The following is a 17,047-nucleotide window of genomic DNA, read 5'->3' as shown; positions in this document are numbered from 1 at the left end:
TTGAAATGTTTCTTTCCTTTGTACCACTATTCTCCTTTGTATCACTCTTCTCCTTTGCACAACTTCTAAAATTGTCCTCTAGTCCTGTCATAGAGTGGTAGATGGAAGTCGGCACTAAATCACATGCTTGCCTAAAGCAAAGCATTTTGCTGTTTTATTCACAGCATTTGATGATGAAATAGTTTCTACAGATGTCTCCCGTTATATTGAAGATCCTGGGTTTGGGTACAAAGACTTTGCAAGGCGAGGAGAAGACCATCTGCCAACATTCAGAGCTCAGGTACCGTCACTTTAAGGCACATTCACTCAACAAATGTTCATATATCTCAATACAGGGCAAGTAGCATAAAAGAGGTTGTAGTGGGGCATGTTTTTTGCATGCTCCTTTTCTTGTCCTCATCCATTAAATAACTCACAAGGTTCCACAGATGTCCCTGAGATGGAGTCTTTTACTATTTTTAAATCTCAGACAAGGTAGTACATGGCTTTCTGTCTTATGTCCATTATTACCAGTATTAATGTTTTAAAACTGTAAAGCATATCACTGCATCTAGAATAAAAGTGAAAGGCAGAAAAGAAACAATTTCTTTCCCATCCCTCTAGATGTTGTATTAAAAAAAATCCACTGGAGGAACTCTTTATTCCTGTCATTTTTTTATCTAGTATTCTCTGCCCAGTGGTTATCAATACCTGTGTATATATATATATATGTCTGTGAGAGCGATTTAGTGGGTATTGTTCTCATATGTGCACCATATCACTGGATTTTGGATGCTAGGAAAGAAAAGGAGTTCCTAAAAATGATTACTAAAGTTTTTGATGTATTTTAATACATCTTTTCCAGTGCTATTGAGAGAACAGCATGTACATTTTACCTGTACATTTTCTTATATACTGGCATCTTTTTCCATGACCAGAATCCTGAACTTTATGAAATATATAACAGGAGGGACATTCTAAGTTGTTGTGTTCTGTCTTAATAGAGTACATTATTGAACAGTCTAGTAATAAATTGAAAGCAATGAAAGAAACCTTAAACCAAATCAGACAACTTCAATTAAAACAACAGTGGGTGCAGGAAAACTTCATGGTCAGAAGATGTATCTAAGACTGTAAAATACAGAATCCACGATCACTCTCAGGAAATGTATTTATCTGTATAGCAATCTCTACCTAGCTGGAAAATTTACTCTGTGGTCTTTATATGAGCCTGAAGTAACTTGTTACTGCCAAAAAGAATAAGGCAAAGTCTGTGCCTCTAAATCAAACCTTCTGCTTAACTACTTTAGGAGCAGCAGGCTCCCTTGGATAAAAGCTCCAGAGAAGTTGAAATTGGAACTAAAACATCTCTGCTCTTAAATAAACAGAAGAGCTTTTGGCCTACATTCAAAGGAGTCACCTTGATAATTTAACTTTTTTATGTCTGGCTCTTAACAATTAGGTGTATATACCCACAGCCTCAAAAATGCTTTGCTGCTAATGGTATTTAAATTGCAGTAGTATCCCAAACTCCTGCAAAAAAATCTAATCTTTATTCTGATAAAGCAAGACTGCTTTATCTCTGTGGGTTTAAATTCAGTAATAGAAAAAACTATTCTATACACAGCAGAATGTGTTTAAACTTGAGGGGTTTTTTTTGTTTTTTTCATTGTTAGTGAACAGCACTTTACCGTTTCTGGGCCTTTTGGCTTTCAGAGGCTTTTGTGATGCCCAAGGTGTCCTGGACACCTTTCCAGGGCTGTGTAGGTAGGGCATATTTCTCACATGCCTTTTGGTCTTTTGTACGGGGAGCCAGAGGCCCAGTGTGATGTTGTGGCGTGTTTCAGATGTCACTGAATGCCTCTGTTAGGCAACCGAGTAATATCCTACATGCTCTTCCCCACTATCCTAATCAGGGGGACAGTAGAGTAGACATGCTCCAAAGTGCCTGGGAGAAGACCCTTGCCCAACAGTACCTTTTGAAAACAGCTAGGCACAGGAAGAACGTGGAGATGATGCCCTTGATTGTTAAAGTTGCCATCAGTGATTGAATGATCGAACACTTGCCAAGGATGTGGGCAAACTAACATGTTCTGTGTGACCACTGCACAAACTGTGGCTGCACTCTGCTCTGAAGCAGAGTGGTTCTCCACTGCCGATGCCATGCAGTCTGCAAAGATTTCCCGTTCCTGATAGGAGCAGGCAAGCTTTTATCCTTGCAGTCCAGATGATTGTCTAAGACCAAAGCAGCCTGGATTTTATAATTTTTTTCAAGGACCGTTCAGTGCTTTAACCAATGGTTTTACATCCTATCTGGAAGTAAATAGTCCATCTCTGCTCAGAGCTAAGCATCAAAGCCTTCAAGAGACACAAGTTTTTAAACTTACAGGCCAATCCCACATAGAGTGATACTTTTCAGAGTGACAAAGCAGAAGAAAATTCCCTCAGTGCTTCAGGAGAACCTTAGGGTTTTTTCTACTGTAGGCTAATGATATCCAGCTGGAGATAGGGTGTTGCAATATGATATTCATTGCCAAGAAGTCTGGGGGAATGGAGCAGGTGATGTGGATGAAAAATTCAAAATGCAAACTTTAGGAAGATATTTAAGTTATTATTATCAGACAACAAAAACTGTTGAGCCATAGAGAGGATCGGATAGGGAATTCACTTCATTCGTACATTTATATTTCCTTCTCTTCCTGCAGGACTATACTTGGGAGAATCATGGCTTTTCCCTTGTAAACAGGCTTTATTCTGATATTGGGCATCTTCTGGACGAGAAATTTCGGATGGTATATAACCTCACATATAACACTATGGCAACACATGAAGACGTTGATACAACGATGCTAAGAAGAGCTTTATTTAACTATGTCCACTGTATGTATGGAATCAGGTATGGAGAAAAATCCCCTGGCTTAGGAATAGACTTTTAACTATGTAAACAGAAAAATGAACCATGTGAAAAGCATGATTTTAGACTCTGGGTGTTTAAAGTGAAGACAATACCTCAGTCTGGAAGTTAGAGTGGGTTTTCTGGCATATCAGTATAACTTTTCCTTCCAGTACAGAAAAGAATTATCAGGATATCAGGATAGAAATTATTACAGAAATGTCTTCTCTGAAGCCAGTCTGAAACCATTGATCAGGAAAAACAACATCTCAAAGCAAGTTCACAAACAACACAAAGTTGGGCAGGAAGGGTAGGAAGGCTCTGCAGAGGGATCTGGACAGGCTGGATCGATGGGCCAAGGCCAGTTGTATGAGGTTCCACAAGGCCAAGTGCCAGGTCCTGCACTTGAGCCACAACAACCCCAGGCAGTGCTACAGGCTGGGGCAAGAGAGGCTGGAAAAGTGCCTGGTGGAAAAGGACCTGTGGGTGCTGGTCCAGAGTGGCTGAACATGAGCCAGCAGTGTGCCTAGGTGGCCAAGAAGGCCAATGGCATCCTGGCCTGTGTCAGCAATAGTGTGGCCAGCAGGAACAGGGCAGTGATCGTCCCCCCTGTACTTGGCACTGGTGAGGCCACACCTTGAATCCCGTGTTCAGTTTTGGGCCCCTCACAACAAGAAAGACGTTGAGGTGCTGGAGCATGTCCAGAGACAGGCAGCAGAGCTGGTGAGGGGCCTGGAGCACAAGGTCTATGAGGAGTGGCTGAGGGAGCTGGGGGTGTTTAGTCTGGAGGCTCGGGGGGCACCTTCTCACACTCTACAACTACCTGAAAGGAGGTTGTAGCCAGGTGGGTGTCACTCTCTTCTCTCAGGTAACAAGTGACAGGATGAGAGCAAACAGCCTCAAGTTGAACCAGGGGAGGTTTAGATTGGATATTAAACGTCTTCACAAAAAGGGTTGTGAAGTACTGAAACAGATTACCTAGGGAAGTGGTGGAGTCACCATCTCTGGAAGTGTCCATGTCCACCTTGAGGACATGGTTTAGTGTTTATCATGGTGGTAGTGCTGACTAAACAGTGGACTTGATGGTCTTAAAGGTCTTTTCCAACCTTAACAATTCTATGATTCTGCTAAGCCTTTTAGATGTTAGCAGGTGGTTTTCTGTCATGTATAATAAATGCTCCAATTCCCAGGCTTAAGAACATAATGCTGCAAAAGACAATGCTTTTAAAAACTTATATCAAACAGAGTGATTACCTGTGTTATTTTTAGGTATGATGACTATGATTATGGGGAAGTTAATCAGCTACTTGAACGCAGCCTGAAGGTTTACATAAAGACAGTGACCTGCTACCCAGAGAGAACTACCAAGCGCATGTACGATAGTTACTGGCGTCAGTTCAAGCACTCGGAGAAGGTATGTATCTCAAAGCCAAAGTGGCTTCACAGAGACCCCTGTGCTGTTTAAAAATAAAAATATGGGGACACCTAAAAACAGCAGTATCTGTCAAATGAACTGTTTTAAATCAGAGAAAACCAAATGAGATTAATTCATTGAGTGTTAGTTACCAGTTTTACAAAAATACTTCTTAATGTACTGGAAATACTTTCATTTTTTTATTATTATAATTTTGAATGGCTTCTTTATAAAATGGACAACTGTAAAAGAAAAGTAGATAAACTTGAGAATGCAGAAGTGGTAAACTATGCCAATACTTGGGATCTAGAAATCAAAAAATACTTAAACTCATATATACATATATATATATATATATATAATCTTCATGGTGTTTTTTAGCAATAAAGATGTCAACATGCCTTCAGATATCCCCATGAAATGCTTCCTGACAAGGGTTCAGTGCTTGTGTGCCTGCTAGCCTAATCTAGAATGGAAACTGTTCCTTATTCTATGTTCCTATAGTGCTCAAAGGTGCTAGTAAAGAAAACAAAATACAATTCAGGAAGAACTAATGCTATTAAGATTTAAAAAAGGTATATTGGGAATTCTCGGATGGAAGATTGCTTAAAGCAGCAGTTGAGGCTAGTTTCTTGCAGTCTTGGGATGTTGTCCATATTGGCATACTACACAGCTGTCTCAAGAGGAACTGCAGTACTGCAGGAGAGTACTGGAGGAAAGGACATAGTTTTCTTCAGCAATACTTTAGTAAAGGTAGGAAATTTTAGCCTAAATGAATAATGATGTTGCATTCAGAGGTGAGCTAAATGGCTGATTTAATTTTTTTTAACAGGTTCATGTCAATCTACTTCTAATGGAAGCTCGGATGCAAGCCGAACTTCTGTATGCCCTTCGTGCCATAACTCGTCACTTAACCTGAAGGATTTGCTGGGCAGGAGTAAAGAAGTTTTTACTGAGTATGTAAAGACCTTTTGAAATAGATACACACCAGAAGCTGTTTGTGATGTAGCATCAGGTTATTCAATTCTCTAGTGTCAAAGTTTAGCCGTGCTTCTTGGCGGCTGTAATGTGCAATGACGTGTTTTATTTTCTTGATGCTTAACATTACTAATGATAACAAAAGTAACACTGAGGAGCACTACTCTGCATTGTTTCCGCCTGGATTTCTGCGCGGTGGTCAGGATCCTGAAACTGTTTTTATTATATCCAATCCTAGCGCTTTGTTCTTTAGGCACTGGAGTGAAGTGCTTAGAGACTTCTTTTTCCAAGCAATCATTTTTCAGATTAGTGGAGTCCAGCAGAAGATCAGTTCTGCCTGTCCTGAGAACGTACCACCATGTCCTGACTCATGACAGAGACACGCGGGCTGTGTTGCATTGAAATGCCCACTGGATTCTTCTGTGTCTCCCGGAGACTGCTGCCAGTCACTGTCTTACTACAGCAATTGGAGGTGATGCGAGATGTGGATGCAAACATCGAGCACACTTTAATGTGAAATTAATCTTGATAAATCCTACAGCATGCTACTGAAGTGCGAAATTCATCTGCTTTGTCATGCCCCTTCCCAAGAGAAGAGGCCTCATGATTTGCCATTTCAGTCACACTTACTGTGTTTCAATCATGCATAACCTTGTTTTACTGACAGTCACCCTCAGTTGTCCTGACAATATCCATGCTCATCACATGTTGCAATTTTTTTAGTTGGCACCTATAAAATTAATACGCAGGCTGACCAAAAATAGGGTTGTGGGGTTTTTTGCACTCTCTCCTTTATCAATGTTGTAACTAAGGAAAGTAAAGGAAGGCTAGCATATCTGTTCTTTCATATTGGATGTATAGAAATCTACTTCCCATAACTTTTTCATAGCATGAAATTGTAATATTCAAAGTTTAAAAAGTTTCTATGCATTAGTGTGAGTGAACAAAAGAAAAGTGCAATATTTAAAAAGAAATCAAGCTTTTTTCCCTGACATGCCACTGCTAAAGTGTCCTTTTTATATAGCCATAAAGAAATTTTAAAACCAAATTTCTTTATTGTCTAAGGCCTAGCAGTTTTGTTTTAGCTTTTACGGCTTAAGACAACCTGATACTGAGATGCCAAAGCATCCCCAAAACAAAGCATTTTTGGACAACCAGTAATATTGGGGAAGGGAAGAAATAAGCTGCCAAAAATGTCACACTTTTGTGCTGGTTTTTGTTGCTTTTGACTAATTTTTAAGAGCACAAAATGTTGATATTTATAGCTTTATTTTGTATTGCATTAATGAACCAGTGAAGTGCCTAAAGAGATGCTTAAACTTACCCAGTAGAACACAAGTTGTCACTGCTTCAACTTTTGTCTGTTGGTTTGGACTTTTCATATTTCTTTTGAGGAGGGTGGCCTTTATTTCTGTGGCATACATTCAAAACTAACTAGTCAGGTTTGATTTTAATATTCCGTTGGATTGTAGAAATTACTACAGAATTTTTTTTCATTAGTGATTGCAGAATAGTTGAAAAAATACTACCAGTCATATTTTGACACTTTTCATTTACAAAATCCTGGACCAGTACTCTTCTAAAGTTAGTTTTCTCTTTTTTCCCTTTTATGATCCTTGCTGTGACTTCGCATGTTGGTTTTTCCGCTTTATCTATCTGTTCCAGATTGGAAAGCTAAATGATTGTACACTTTTCTGCACTTTCAGGCTGCAGACTCTGCATGTGAAAACCTTTTGAGGAAGAAATCAATAATTAATTTTTTTAATGTCATGTTGGCTATTTAGAAAACTACCCAACAGACAGCATCAGACTGTCTTCTAGAGAGAGCATTGGATAGAACATCAGATTTATTTATCTTGTATAGCTAACTGCAAAGATTTCTCAGAATTATTGAGATGCTCATATGTATGAACTTAGATTAACTTTCTAAGTTGTTATGATTCTTTTTCCTCCCTCCTGTGATTGTAGTGGCCATACATAATGGCTTTTGTGCATAGAACAGTTCTGCTGAGAGAAGTTTTCATGCAATACTTTTGCTTTTTTCAAGTGATGGGAACTGTTCAGTACTATTTTGAATTCCTTTGTTTTGAAAAGTCAAGTAGTTCTCAAGAAGCACAGCTGAGCTCTGGAAAGGAGGTGAAATTAGACTTGGGTAACTAATATGATGGCTTAGTTTCCCTTCAGAAATGCAAAGACTTCTTGGGTAGGTTGAGTTTTACATTTGGAATCATGAGTGCCTTTACTTCTTTCATATGAAATATACTTGCTAGCTCAAATGCCTTCTGAGCAAAGTACATGACCAGATTTGAAATACAGAAACCATAAATGGATTGCTTCATAAAATTTGTAGTAAATCAGTGTTTTGTTTTGGTTTTTTTAAGGTGCCATATCAAGTCACATATGGCCTGCAAGACATTCCGTCATAGGAAATGTCATTGTACAACTAGTTTGCTATTTCAATTTTTTTTTTAAATATTAAATGCAAACTTGAAACATCTGGTAAAGTTTTCCACGTGGCATTTTTTTTTTTTCAAAGTATTGCATTTACAGTGCAAGAATTTATAGCCTAGTTTTTACAATCAGATTTTGGGGTTTTAATAGATGTTTGTTCAGAATAGGTGTTTAAAGTCAGACAATACTACCATACTCTTTTTGCACACTTTAGGTTCACACTGTGCCAAATTTTAATGTGCAAGTGTTCTTGGATTTTTTTTTGCGTTTTTAAGCACTCGTGAATGTGAATCTTCACACTTCATTAATATTTTTCCTAAGAGTACGGTAATCATTGGAAACGTAGATACTCTCCCTCTGTGTTCCTTTACTGAAATTGGTAATTACCAGCATTGTTAGTCTACAAAATCCCAGCCATGACCAACATAAAAACAAAGTGTACAGTCTCCCGTCTACTGAAGAGAAAGCTTGGTAGGTACAAATTAACCAACTAGCACAGGAAACACTGTAAGTAGGGAACAGAGCTTTTGAGCATGGAAAGCTTCTTATCATTGCAGAGTCACTTTAAAATGTGTTGCAATAGAGTACATCCTTGCTGAAATTCCTGCATTCTTTTTTGTAATAAAGAGAAGTGAAAAAGGTGCCAATTGGAGAAAGCATTTACATTTTCTGGAACACTCTACCCACAGCTGAACATCACGAGACTGTCATCATACAAGAACAGAAATAATTTTTAAAACAGAAATAATAATTTTAAACTTGGGTGCATTTTGTGCAGATAGCTGCTACAGCTACTATTGTAGCAGAATTTTGGTGAGCTGTAGATGGATTTATTTTCATCAAGGCTGAACTGAAACATATATCCTTTGCCCTAAAGCCTTCATTAAAATGAAAATCATAGAATCATAGAATATGCTGAGTTGGAAGGGACCCATCAAGATCGAGTCCAGCTCCTGGTCCTGCACAGGACCATTGCCAAGAGTCACACCATGTGCCTGAGAGCACTGTCCAAACACTTCCTGAATTCTGTAAGGCTTGATGCTGTGACCACTTCCCTGGTGAGCCTGTTCCAGTGACCAACCACCTTCAGGGTGAAAAACCTTTCCCTGATATCCAACCTAAACCTCCCCTGACACAGCTTTGTGCCATTCCCTCGAGTCCTGTCACTGGTCATTGGTCTTGAGACTGAAGAGATTGGTGAGGTCTCCCCTCAATCTCCTTGAGGCTGAACAGACAAGTGACCTCAGCCACTCCTCATATGGCTTCCCCTCCAGATCCTTCACCACCTTTGTTGTCCTCCTTTGAACACTCTCTAATAGTTTAATGTCTTTTTTATATTGTGGTGCCCCAAACTGCACACAGAACTCAAAGTGAAGCTGCACCAATGCAGAGTAGAGCAGGACAATCATCTCCTTTGACCAGCACCTTGATCCTTGAAAAGGATGTACTTTCAGCTGTAAGAGTTAAAGAATTGCCACTATCAGCTCTTCCTATGTATTAAAAAAAGCCTTTAAGGACAGGAAAATCAGTGATTGTAAACAATTATATATGTGGGTCTCTATAAATGTAAAACAGATCAGAACAGAACAAAAAGGAAAACATTTTGCTGCTCTGTTACTTGAGTGCAGAAGTTCAAAGCACCAAATTCTTCAAAAGTATTTTTGTTTGTAGTGATGCTGATAGATATTTTCATGGGTTTGGAAAAAGCAGCTAGCTGCCTAAATTTCAGTGGACATTTAAGCACCCAGGCACTCGGCAAAATCCTAGCAGGTGCCCACTTGCATTTTTGAGTCAGATTTTTAAAGAAACTTAGTCACCTAAATTCAACAGAATACAATTAGTTTCCATAGAGATTACAGGAATAATGTGTACCAGATCCATGTGATTTGCAGCAATTGTTAATGAAATGGGTTGTTTTGGGGACTTAATGTAGGCTTACAGAAATCTCTCCCAAAGCAGTTAAACTGTAAGCTGCTGCTCTTGCAGAACAGGTTCTCAATGTTTCTCATGCATGTGTGTTTTCCATGAACATGGGCATGCATTTCAGGCTCATGTTCCAGAATTTGGACTCCCTTTCAGAAGAGCTGGATTATTTAACTTCAACTTGCAGAAAGATTCATTTGAGGTAGTAAGTGGATAACTTGTGCCTGGGCTAAAAAGTTTTGGCTAGAAAGAAATACTGAAGTCTTCTTGATCTCAAGTGATGTTCTTTCAGTTACTTTCCTTAGAGGTTTGGATCCTTCTCCCGTAAGGGATGCTGTTGCACAAAATAAAGGAGGAGGGGAGTGGATTCATTTTAAATGAACTTTCCCAGAGCAGATCTGAATATAAAGGTGTAAGAATTAATTTTCTGTTAATGATCATTCCAAGAGCTGGACAAAAATGTCAGTTTTCACTATCTGAACTTCAGATTTACAGTCCCTAATGTCCCCCAGCACTATGTCTGTCTGAAGAGATGCATCCACCAGCTTTTCTATATCTAGGAATTGTAAGTGAAAGTTTTTATCTCCAAATGAAAATTAATTTAGCATTTCATACCTACTGCATAGATCACAGGTGTGGGAGATGGAGAGAGCACAGTAGTATGAGGAAACTTTAGGAGCATCTTGATCAGTGTTAATTTATTCCGTAGAGCACATTTCCTGTCATGTGGTCATGCTGCTGCTCCCCAAACACACATCAGGTCTGTTTTGCAGACATTTAATCCTTCTACCACTCATTAGGGGCAAAAATTGTCATTTTCCAACCTGTCACCACCCCCATCCTTCATCAAGTGCTTCCTGTCTTCCCAGTTCACAGCCCTGAGCAACCATGCAGGGACAACCTCCCAGCCTTAACTTTGAAAAAACAAGATTGAGTTGAGTGCAGAGGCTCCTTCTTATGTTTAGAAACACTTAATTGCCATATTAGGTTATTTCTGGACAGGAAAATTCTATATGTGGTTTGAAAGGATGAAACTCAGTATATTTAGGTAGCATTTGCCAGTAGCATGTAAGAGCCCATCTCTGGAGTTACAGTAAAAATCCAGTGGATACACTAAGGAAACACTTTCTTTGGCGAAGCACCCCATGTTTGAGCTATTCAACTGTGCAGGTTTCTCTGAGGGACATCTAATGGGGGATTTGAGGTCCCCTTGTGCCAGGCAGGCTTACAGGGCCATTGGGTCAGCATCCCCTCAGGTGTCTTGCAGCCTGGCAGACTGCATCCAGCCTCTGGAACAAGAGGATTTGGGTTTTTCACTTACCAATGGGAAAAAAATCCAAATGCACACTGTGGAGCGGCTGCTGGAGACAGCGGCAGGGTCGGGTGTTTCTATGGGTACTGAGTATCACCAGGGCTTGTGGAAAATAGAAACCTGAATTCTGCCCTTGTTCCTGATGGTAGTTAGAGGTGGTACTGAAGATGCCAATTATTTTACTAACTGTGGGGAGCAAGCTGTGCTATCAGCATCAGGAGGTACAGATCACAGGCATTCTTGAGGGGACACGGCCAGCACAGGAGGAGTTGATGTGTTGGTCAGTTGCAGAAACTTCATTGATGTGTCCAAGAGGTTCTTTTCTATGCCTGTGCATAGGGGAGGTGGCGGAAGATACCTCCTTCTAAGGTGTTCAGAGGGCTGCTTTGGGAAAAGGGCTGGGACCCTTTGCTTACTCCACAGGTGGAGCAGGGGAAGGGAACCAGTCACTTCTGCCCAAGAAAAACTTCCCACTGTTGAATTGCATTTTCTTGCCCCCATCAGGCATTTGACGGGAGTTTTCAGGCAAAATGGGTGAATCACCAAGCATTGTGTCTCCAGCTGAGGGGTCTGAGGGGCAGCGACAGCAGCAGGTCCGAACATGCACTGTCCAAAACTGTTTCTCATTCCTCACTTCATGCTCATGTCGTGCCACCAGACCCAAACCTCTTCCCTCCAACCCAGCTGCCACATGCCCAGGTGCCTGCAGGAGCAGCCCACTCAGGGTGGTGAGTAATGCAGCCACTTTTAGGGAAAAAATAATAGTAATTAGGCTACAGCCCTTGGACTCTGCAAGGCAATGCAGTCAGAGATCTTTCCACAACTGTGACCGGAACTGGATATAAACTGTAGCTTAAAAAAATAGGAATTTTGTAAACTTGAAATCTCTTGGTTTTACCCTCTTCTCCTTTTGCTGGAAAGCCACACGATGAATGTATACGCTTTATCTTTCTATCTGACATAACTGAAAATCAGACTGCCAACTCCTTGTTTTGTATTAGCCTTTTTTTTAAAAAAAAAAAAAGTTTGTGAGCAATATATGTAGCATGCTGTGAACGTCTGTTTTGATCTTTATAGTTACTCTTTAATCCATCAGTATTAACACCAGTTCTTTTTTGTGTTCCCCTTGGTACTTCGTATGCAGTGTAAGCAGAAGCTGTGATCGGCTTTGCAGTCCTGTGCCATGTTACTGTAACTCCTTGATTTTTTAGGAAGCACCTGACTGTGGGCCACCCTGGGGCAGGTAGCGTGCCCGTACACGACTGCCACTTTTCGGTCTCTTGTACTATGTATAGTTTTAAGTAGAATAAGCTTTTTAACAGAATATTGATGCAGTTTATGAATCACGCAGGCTGCAAGTGTCTGGTGTGTGAGAGTCTTTGTATTTATAGTTGTTGGGGTTTGGTTTTTTGTTTCGTTGTTGTTTTTTGTTTTGTTTTTTTTTTTAAATTCATAAAGTAGCAAACTTGATAAACATAGCCACTTTAAACTGCTCTTGCTAAACAGACCCTGCTGTAGATAAAATACCACTGTAGATACAGAGAGGAGTGCCAGCTGTTCTCTCTGGACTGTGGGTGAGCTGAGCCCCTCTCTGCAAAAAGCAAGATCAGAGCTGCACGGCCACCCTGTGTTTGACTATATTTGAACCCAAACACCAGGAAGGCTTGGGTCTGGCATGTGTTTCAGCCCCCTGTGCCCATAAGCCTGCCGCTGGCTGTCCCCCCACAGTCTGCTCACCAGTGCTTGGGGGGGAACGTGAGCCTTGCTGGTGTGAGAGGGATGGATGGACAAGCCGCTGGACTGCAGATGTAGTCATGGTGTTCCTGCAGCTGAAAAGCTTCAAAGCCTCTCTAGAGTGCAAAAATTAGCCGTTGGTTTGCTGTCTGCAGAGCCTGGCACATCGGGGAAAGAAGCAGTGCTGGCTCTCTGTTGGCAGCCGTGGGTCTGAGCCCCCTTGGCTGGGGTGGCAGGCAGGCCAGGGCAGGCCAGGGCAGGGCAGTGCTGTGCCCGGGGAGGGGTGTTTCATTGCATCTCCCACCTCTGACCCTCTGGACAGGGGGTAAATTGTACCCAGCCCAGCAGCTCTCAGCTTCTTGCCTCCTTCTGCCATAGCCATGCAGGTGTTTCAGGATGGAGGGTTAAGGACAAAGCTCTGATCCTGCTGCTCCCTCCCACCCCCACAAAGTGAGGAAGCGTGGTAGCTCTATGGGTCCCACAGTCCCTACAGCATCCTGCAGGCAGGTGGCACATCACCTGTCCTGCCTCCCGGCCCACCTGCCCTGAGCTCTGGAGACAGGCTACAGGCTTCATACTTTCACAGGAGGTTTGCCTGCAAGGTGAGGCAGCTGCTAGGAGCTCACTGTGGGTTCCCAGAGCAGCTTTTATCTTTTTTTTTTTTCTGTTGTTGCTGGTTGGGTTTGTTTTTTTTTCTGCAGAGGACAGACTGACCTAGTGGGATGGATTTTTTTTGTGTGTGACTTTTGTTAGTTTTTAAGTTACCCGACTTGAATTTATCTGAACAGATGCAGAAGGAACTTTTTTTTTTGTGAGTTAAGAGACAAAAACGCATTTTTAAACAAAGGAATCATGTATTAACATTTTAACAGCAATTCATAAATCTGCACTTTTTATGAGGTTTTGAAAAATCTATTTATAGGTACGGAACAATGGGGTTTGTTTAAAACTGTATCGCATTTATACTTGCTGAAATTACTTTCATTGTTATCAGTAGGAATTTCATTGGTTAAATAAAATGGATAAAACCTGTTTCCTGTTTGAGCCATCATTTACCACATGCTGGGGAACACATCTCTGGAGCAGAACATTCTGTGTTTTGGGACAAAATCCAGTCCTTGAAGTGTCTTTCCCCTTCACGCCCTTGTTGTGGGTTTTAATCTATGTATTATTTAATACAGAGGTTATTTAATTCCTCTTCCAGGATGCCCAGAGTGAACTCCAGAGCAGCAGTGGGTGAGATCCATAAAACCATGAAGGAAATGAGAAGGAGAGAGGAAATGTGTGCCAACAGTGCTGGCTCAGGGCAGTGCCAAGCTTATCTAGCAGCCAGATTGCCCCCAAGTCACCCAGTCCTGCCCTCTGCCCCATTCAGCCCCCAGGGAAGGATGACTTAGAGCTGAGGGGTCACTAGTCGGTTTGTCCTAGGAAAGGTGCTCAACTCCCCTCTGAAGAGACAAAACTAATTAACACAAGCTGCAGACCTAGGGTTTTTTGGGTATATCTTATCCTCCAGCTGCAGGGTGCTCAGCTGGCCTATCTTCACAATGGAAATAACTCCTTTAGTTATTTAAAGTTCAGAGGTACTGTGTGTGCTCCGAGGAGGGCTGTGACCAATGGCCATTACCTGCTGGCATCTCTGACTGGTTCAGCTTCATCCTGCCCTGAAAAATGCACTGATCACAATAAAATAATTACATACATAATACATATTCTTTAGAGAGAGAGAGAGTATATATATATATATACATAAAGTGCTTATTTATTTACTTTCAGTGGGAATTTCAAAACACTGAAAATATCTGTCATCTTAGGTCTAGGCAGAGCTTTCAGTCCCCTTACAGGCACTGTGGCTGTCACCTCCAGGCACCAGCACTGTTGTGAAAAAGATAATAAACTTTCAGTATTCCTCAAAAACAAGGGCTGCTGTAGAATTCCTGCTTTAGTTCCTAGAAGTCTCAGAGGACAGGTGAGCAGCAGGGCAGGATGGTGCTCTCCTCAAGTCTGCCCTACCCTGATTTTGGTCCCTGCACCTTCCCCCAGCACGTGGTGTGAGTGCTCAGACAGAGGTACCCAGCACAGGCAGAGGATAGCCCCACTCCCCCGCACCCTGTCCTCACCTCTCCAGATGGTTCCTCCAGGAAATCCAAAGCCAAAAAATATCTCTGTGTGTTGGTGATTTCCCAGAACTTCTCCTTGACCATCCACCTGGCTGCCATGGCTCTGCTGCCGTCTACCCACCGCCTGCTGCGCCCGCACTGCTCACCCTGGAACCAGCCCATGGCCAGAGACACCCACAGACCAGAGGGCAATGGCAGACCAGGGACCATGTCACAGGGATGCTCATGTGACCATGCTGGTGGCTGCGGGGCAGTTCCCTTGCAGCCCGTAGGTGACCCCTGTGGGATGCCCCTGGGATCTGGGAAAGGGCCATGGCTGGGATAAGGGTGGGCAGCCATGGGCTGTTAATTGGCTGATCATCCCTGGGGAGACACCCGGCTGGGCTGACCCCAAGCTGCACCAAGTCCCTCCCCTTCTCACAAAGCACGGGGAGACACCCTGGTGTGCCCCATGACCAGCATCAGCTGGGAGTGCAGCCACGCTCATGCTCCCAGATGCATCCAAGAAGGCATGAGCAGCAGCAGGCTGGGCAGCAGCAGTAGCCTGTCATTGCAACCAGAGACTGGCTCTCCACTCATGGCCCAAGCAAGCCCACATCCGTAGGGGTGGATTTCCACTTGTGCTGGGGTCTCCTTTGCTTCTTCCCGGCATCGCCTCAGGCTCCTCGTGCCTCCATGGCATTGGGAAGAAATGGTGATTAGCCCTGGCCCCCTGTACAAAACTATCAGTGGATGTATATTCTCCAGAGTGTACATGAACTGCTACTGAAGTGCACCCACCAGCATGACTTCATTTCAGCCACACACACTAAATTAGCCCAAATTATAGGCAAACGGGGAGCATGCAAACTCCCCCAAAAAACTTCTAACGGGATCATGATGGAGCAATCTGGTAAGGCACCTGGCCAGCAGAGCTTTACAAACCTGAGCTAGAATTATAGAGGTTTAAGTAACATCACTCATCATCCTAATAAGCTCATTTAAATATCATTGATTTTTGTACACTTTTCAATATATAAAAGAACATAATCACTGGATTAGTATTTCCTTCTAAATTAAAATCTACCCTCTGTGTCCTCTGCATGTGGTTTTTGTCACTGGGCTTTCTTCAGACCCTTGGAGCAAAACTGGAACATTTCTGACATGCAGGAAAGTGCTTTTGCAGAAGGGAGGTTCTCCTCCTCCTCCTGTCTGGAACTGGTGTTCAGAGTATCAACATATCTAGCCAATAAAATGTTGCCAAAAACTGGATACAGAAAATACAAGAAAATACATGATTTCATCTAAAATGGAAGCGTTTTAGCAGTCGTGACCTGTGACATTCAGTTTTGAATTGCCCAGGAAGGAGTTCCCCAGTAGTAGTTGCTGCTGCTGCATGTGACCCCAACCAAGAAGGGTTTAGCGTCAGCCCAGACCCCCTTTCCCATGCTGACCTTGTGGTGCCGTGTCTCTCACGATGCACTGAGAGCACCAGGACAAGAGCTGGGCTGGAGAGATGGTGCTGCCTCAATACAGGCACTTAATTTGCCTTGCTAAATTGCCTAGCTAATCTCTCTTGGCTTCCTCTCCCTCCAGGAGAGAGGGAGAGACTCCACCAGAGGGTGACATCTGCCCTGAATTATCTCCTAGGAGACTCTGATCCACCTCCATAGGGTTGGCATGCAGTGTTCAGCTCACAGAAGATTAAACTGCAGCTTACATCTGCAATACAGCACAGTGATTTGAAAAAATCAGCTCAGAACACAGTATTAGATTTAAGCTAACTCCTAGGCTTTTTCTTTTCTAGTTTTTTCATGCCAAAAAAGAAAAACAAAACAAGACAAATACAATTTTTGGAAAAAGAATGAACAGAAGCAGCTCAGCTGGAGGCATAATTACCAGCTCTACTTAGTAGACCTAAATGCAGAATCCCCACAACAACAAGAGGTCCAGAACCTCAGTGTTGTGTCCTCGTGAGTCCCTGCAGTGCCAGCAGGGTACACTGGGGGAATGTGCTCTGTGAGGAACACCTGCATCTGCTCTCAGCTGTGAATGGGAGACAGGAAGAGTGAGACTTTGAATACACTTCTGAGAGAAATAAAAAAAACAAGTACCAGGTTCCCAGATAGATCCCACACCACTAAATCTCCCTTAAGGATCCCGCCCATGGGGGGATGATTTGAAGCATTACAGGATCTGAGAATGAACAGAACTGCCTTTAATCACTGGAGCCTGAGCACTTGTTCCCTTGTCCTTGATGACAC

General features: G+C 42.3%; 1 protein-coding gene across 3 annotated transcripts in view; it reads left to right on the top strand.

Moving 5' to 3' along the window:
• SESN3 (sestrin 3) overlaps positions 1-13,716 on the top strand; it is a 45,667-nt gene extending 31,951 nt beyond the window's left edge. For all 3 annotated transcript variants that reach the window (XM_064645107.1, XM_064645108.1, XM_064645109.1), the window contains 4 exons: positions 165-280; positions 2,685-2,875; positions 4,142-4,286; positions 5,119-13,716. In XM_064645107.1, coding sequence (XP_064501177.1) covers positions 165-280; positions 2,685-2,875; positions 4,142-4,286; positions 5,119-5,205 — 539 coding nt within the window. In that variant the 3' untranslated portion in view covers positions 5,206-13,716. The remainder of the gene's footprint in view (positions 1-164; positions 281-2,684; positions 2,876-4,141; positions 4,287-5,118) is intronic.
• Positions 13,717-17,047: the final 3,331 nt, after the last annotated feature.

The sequence above is a fragment of the Pseudopipra pipra genome, chromosome 2 (assembly GCF_036250125.1).
Source record: "Pseudopipra pipra isolate bDixPip1 chromosome 2, bDixPip1.hap1, whole genome shotgun sequence".
Taxonomy (NCBI): domain Eukaryota; kingdom Metazoa; phylum Chordata; class Aves; order Passeriformes; family Pipridae; genus Pseudopipra; species Pseudopipra pipra.
Note: the sequence above shows the minus strand (reverse complement) of the source record. Positions and strands in the feature narration are given on the sequence as shown.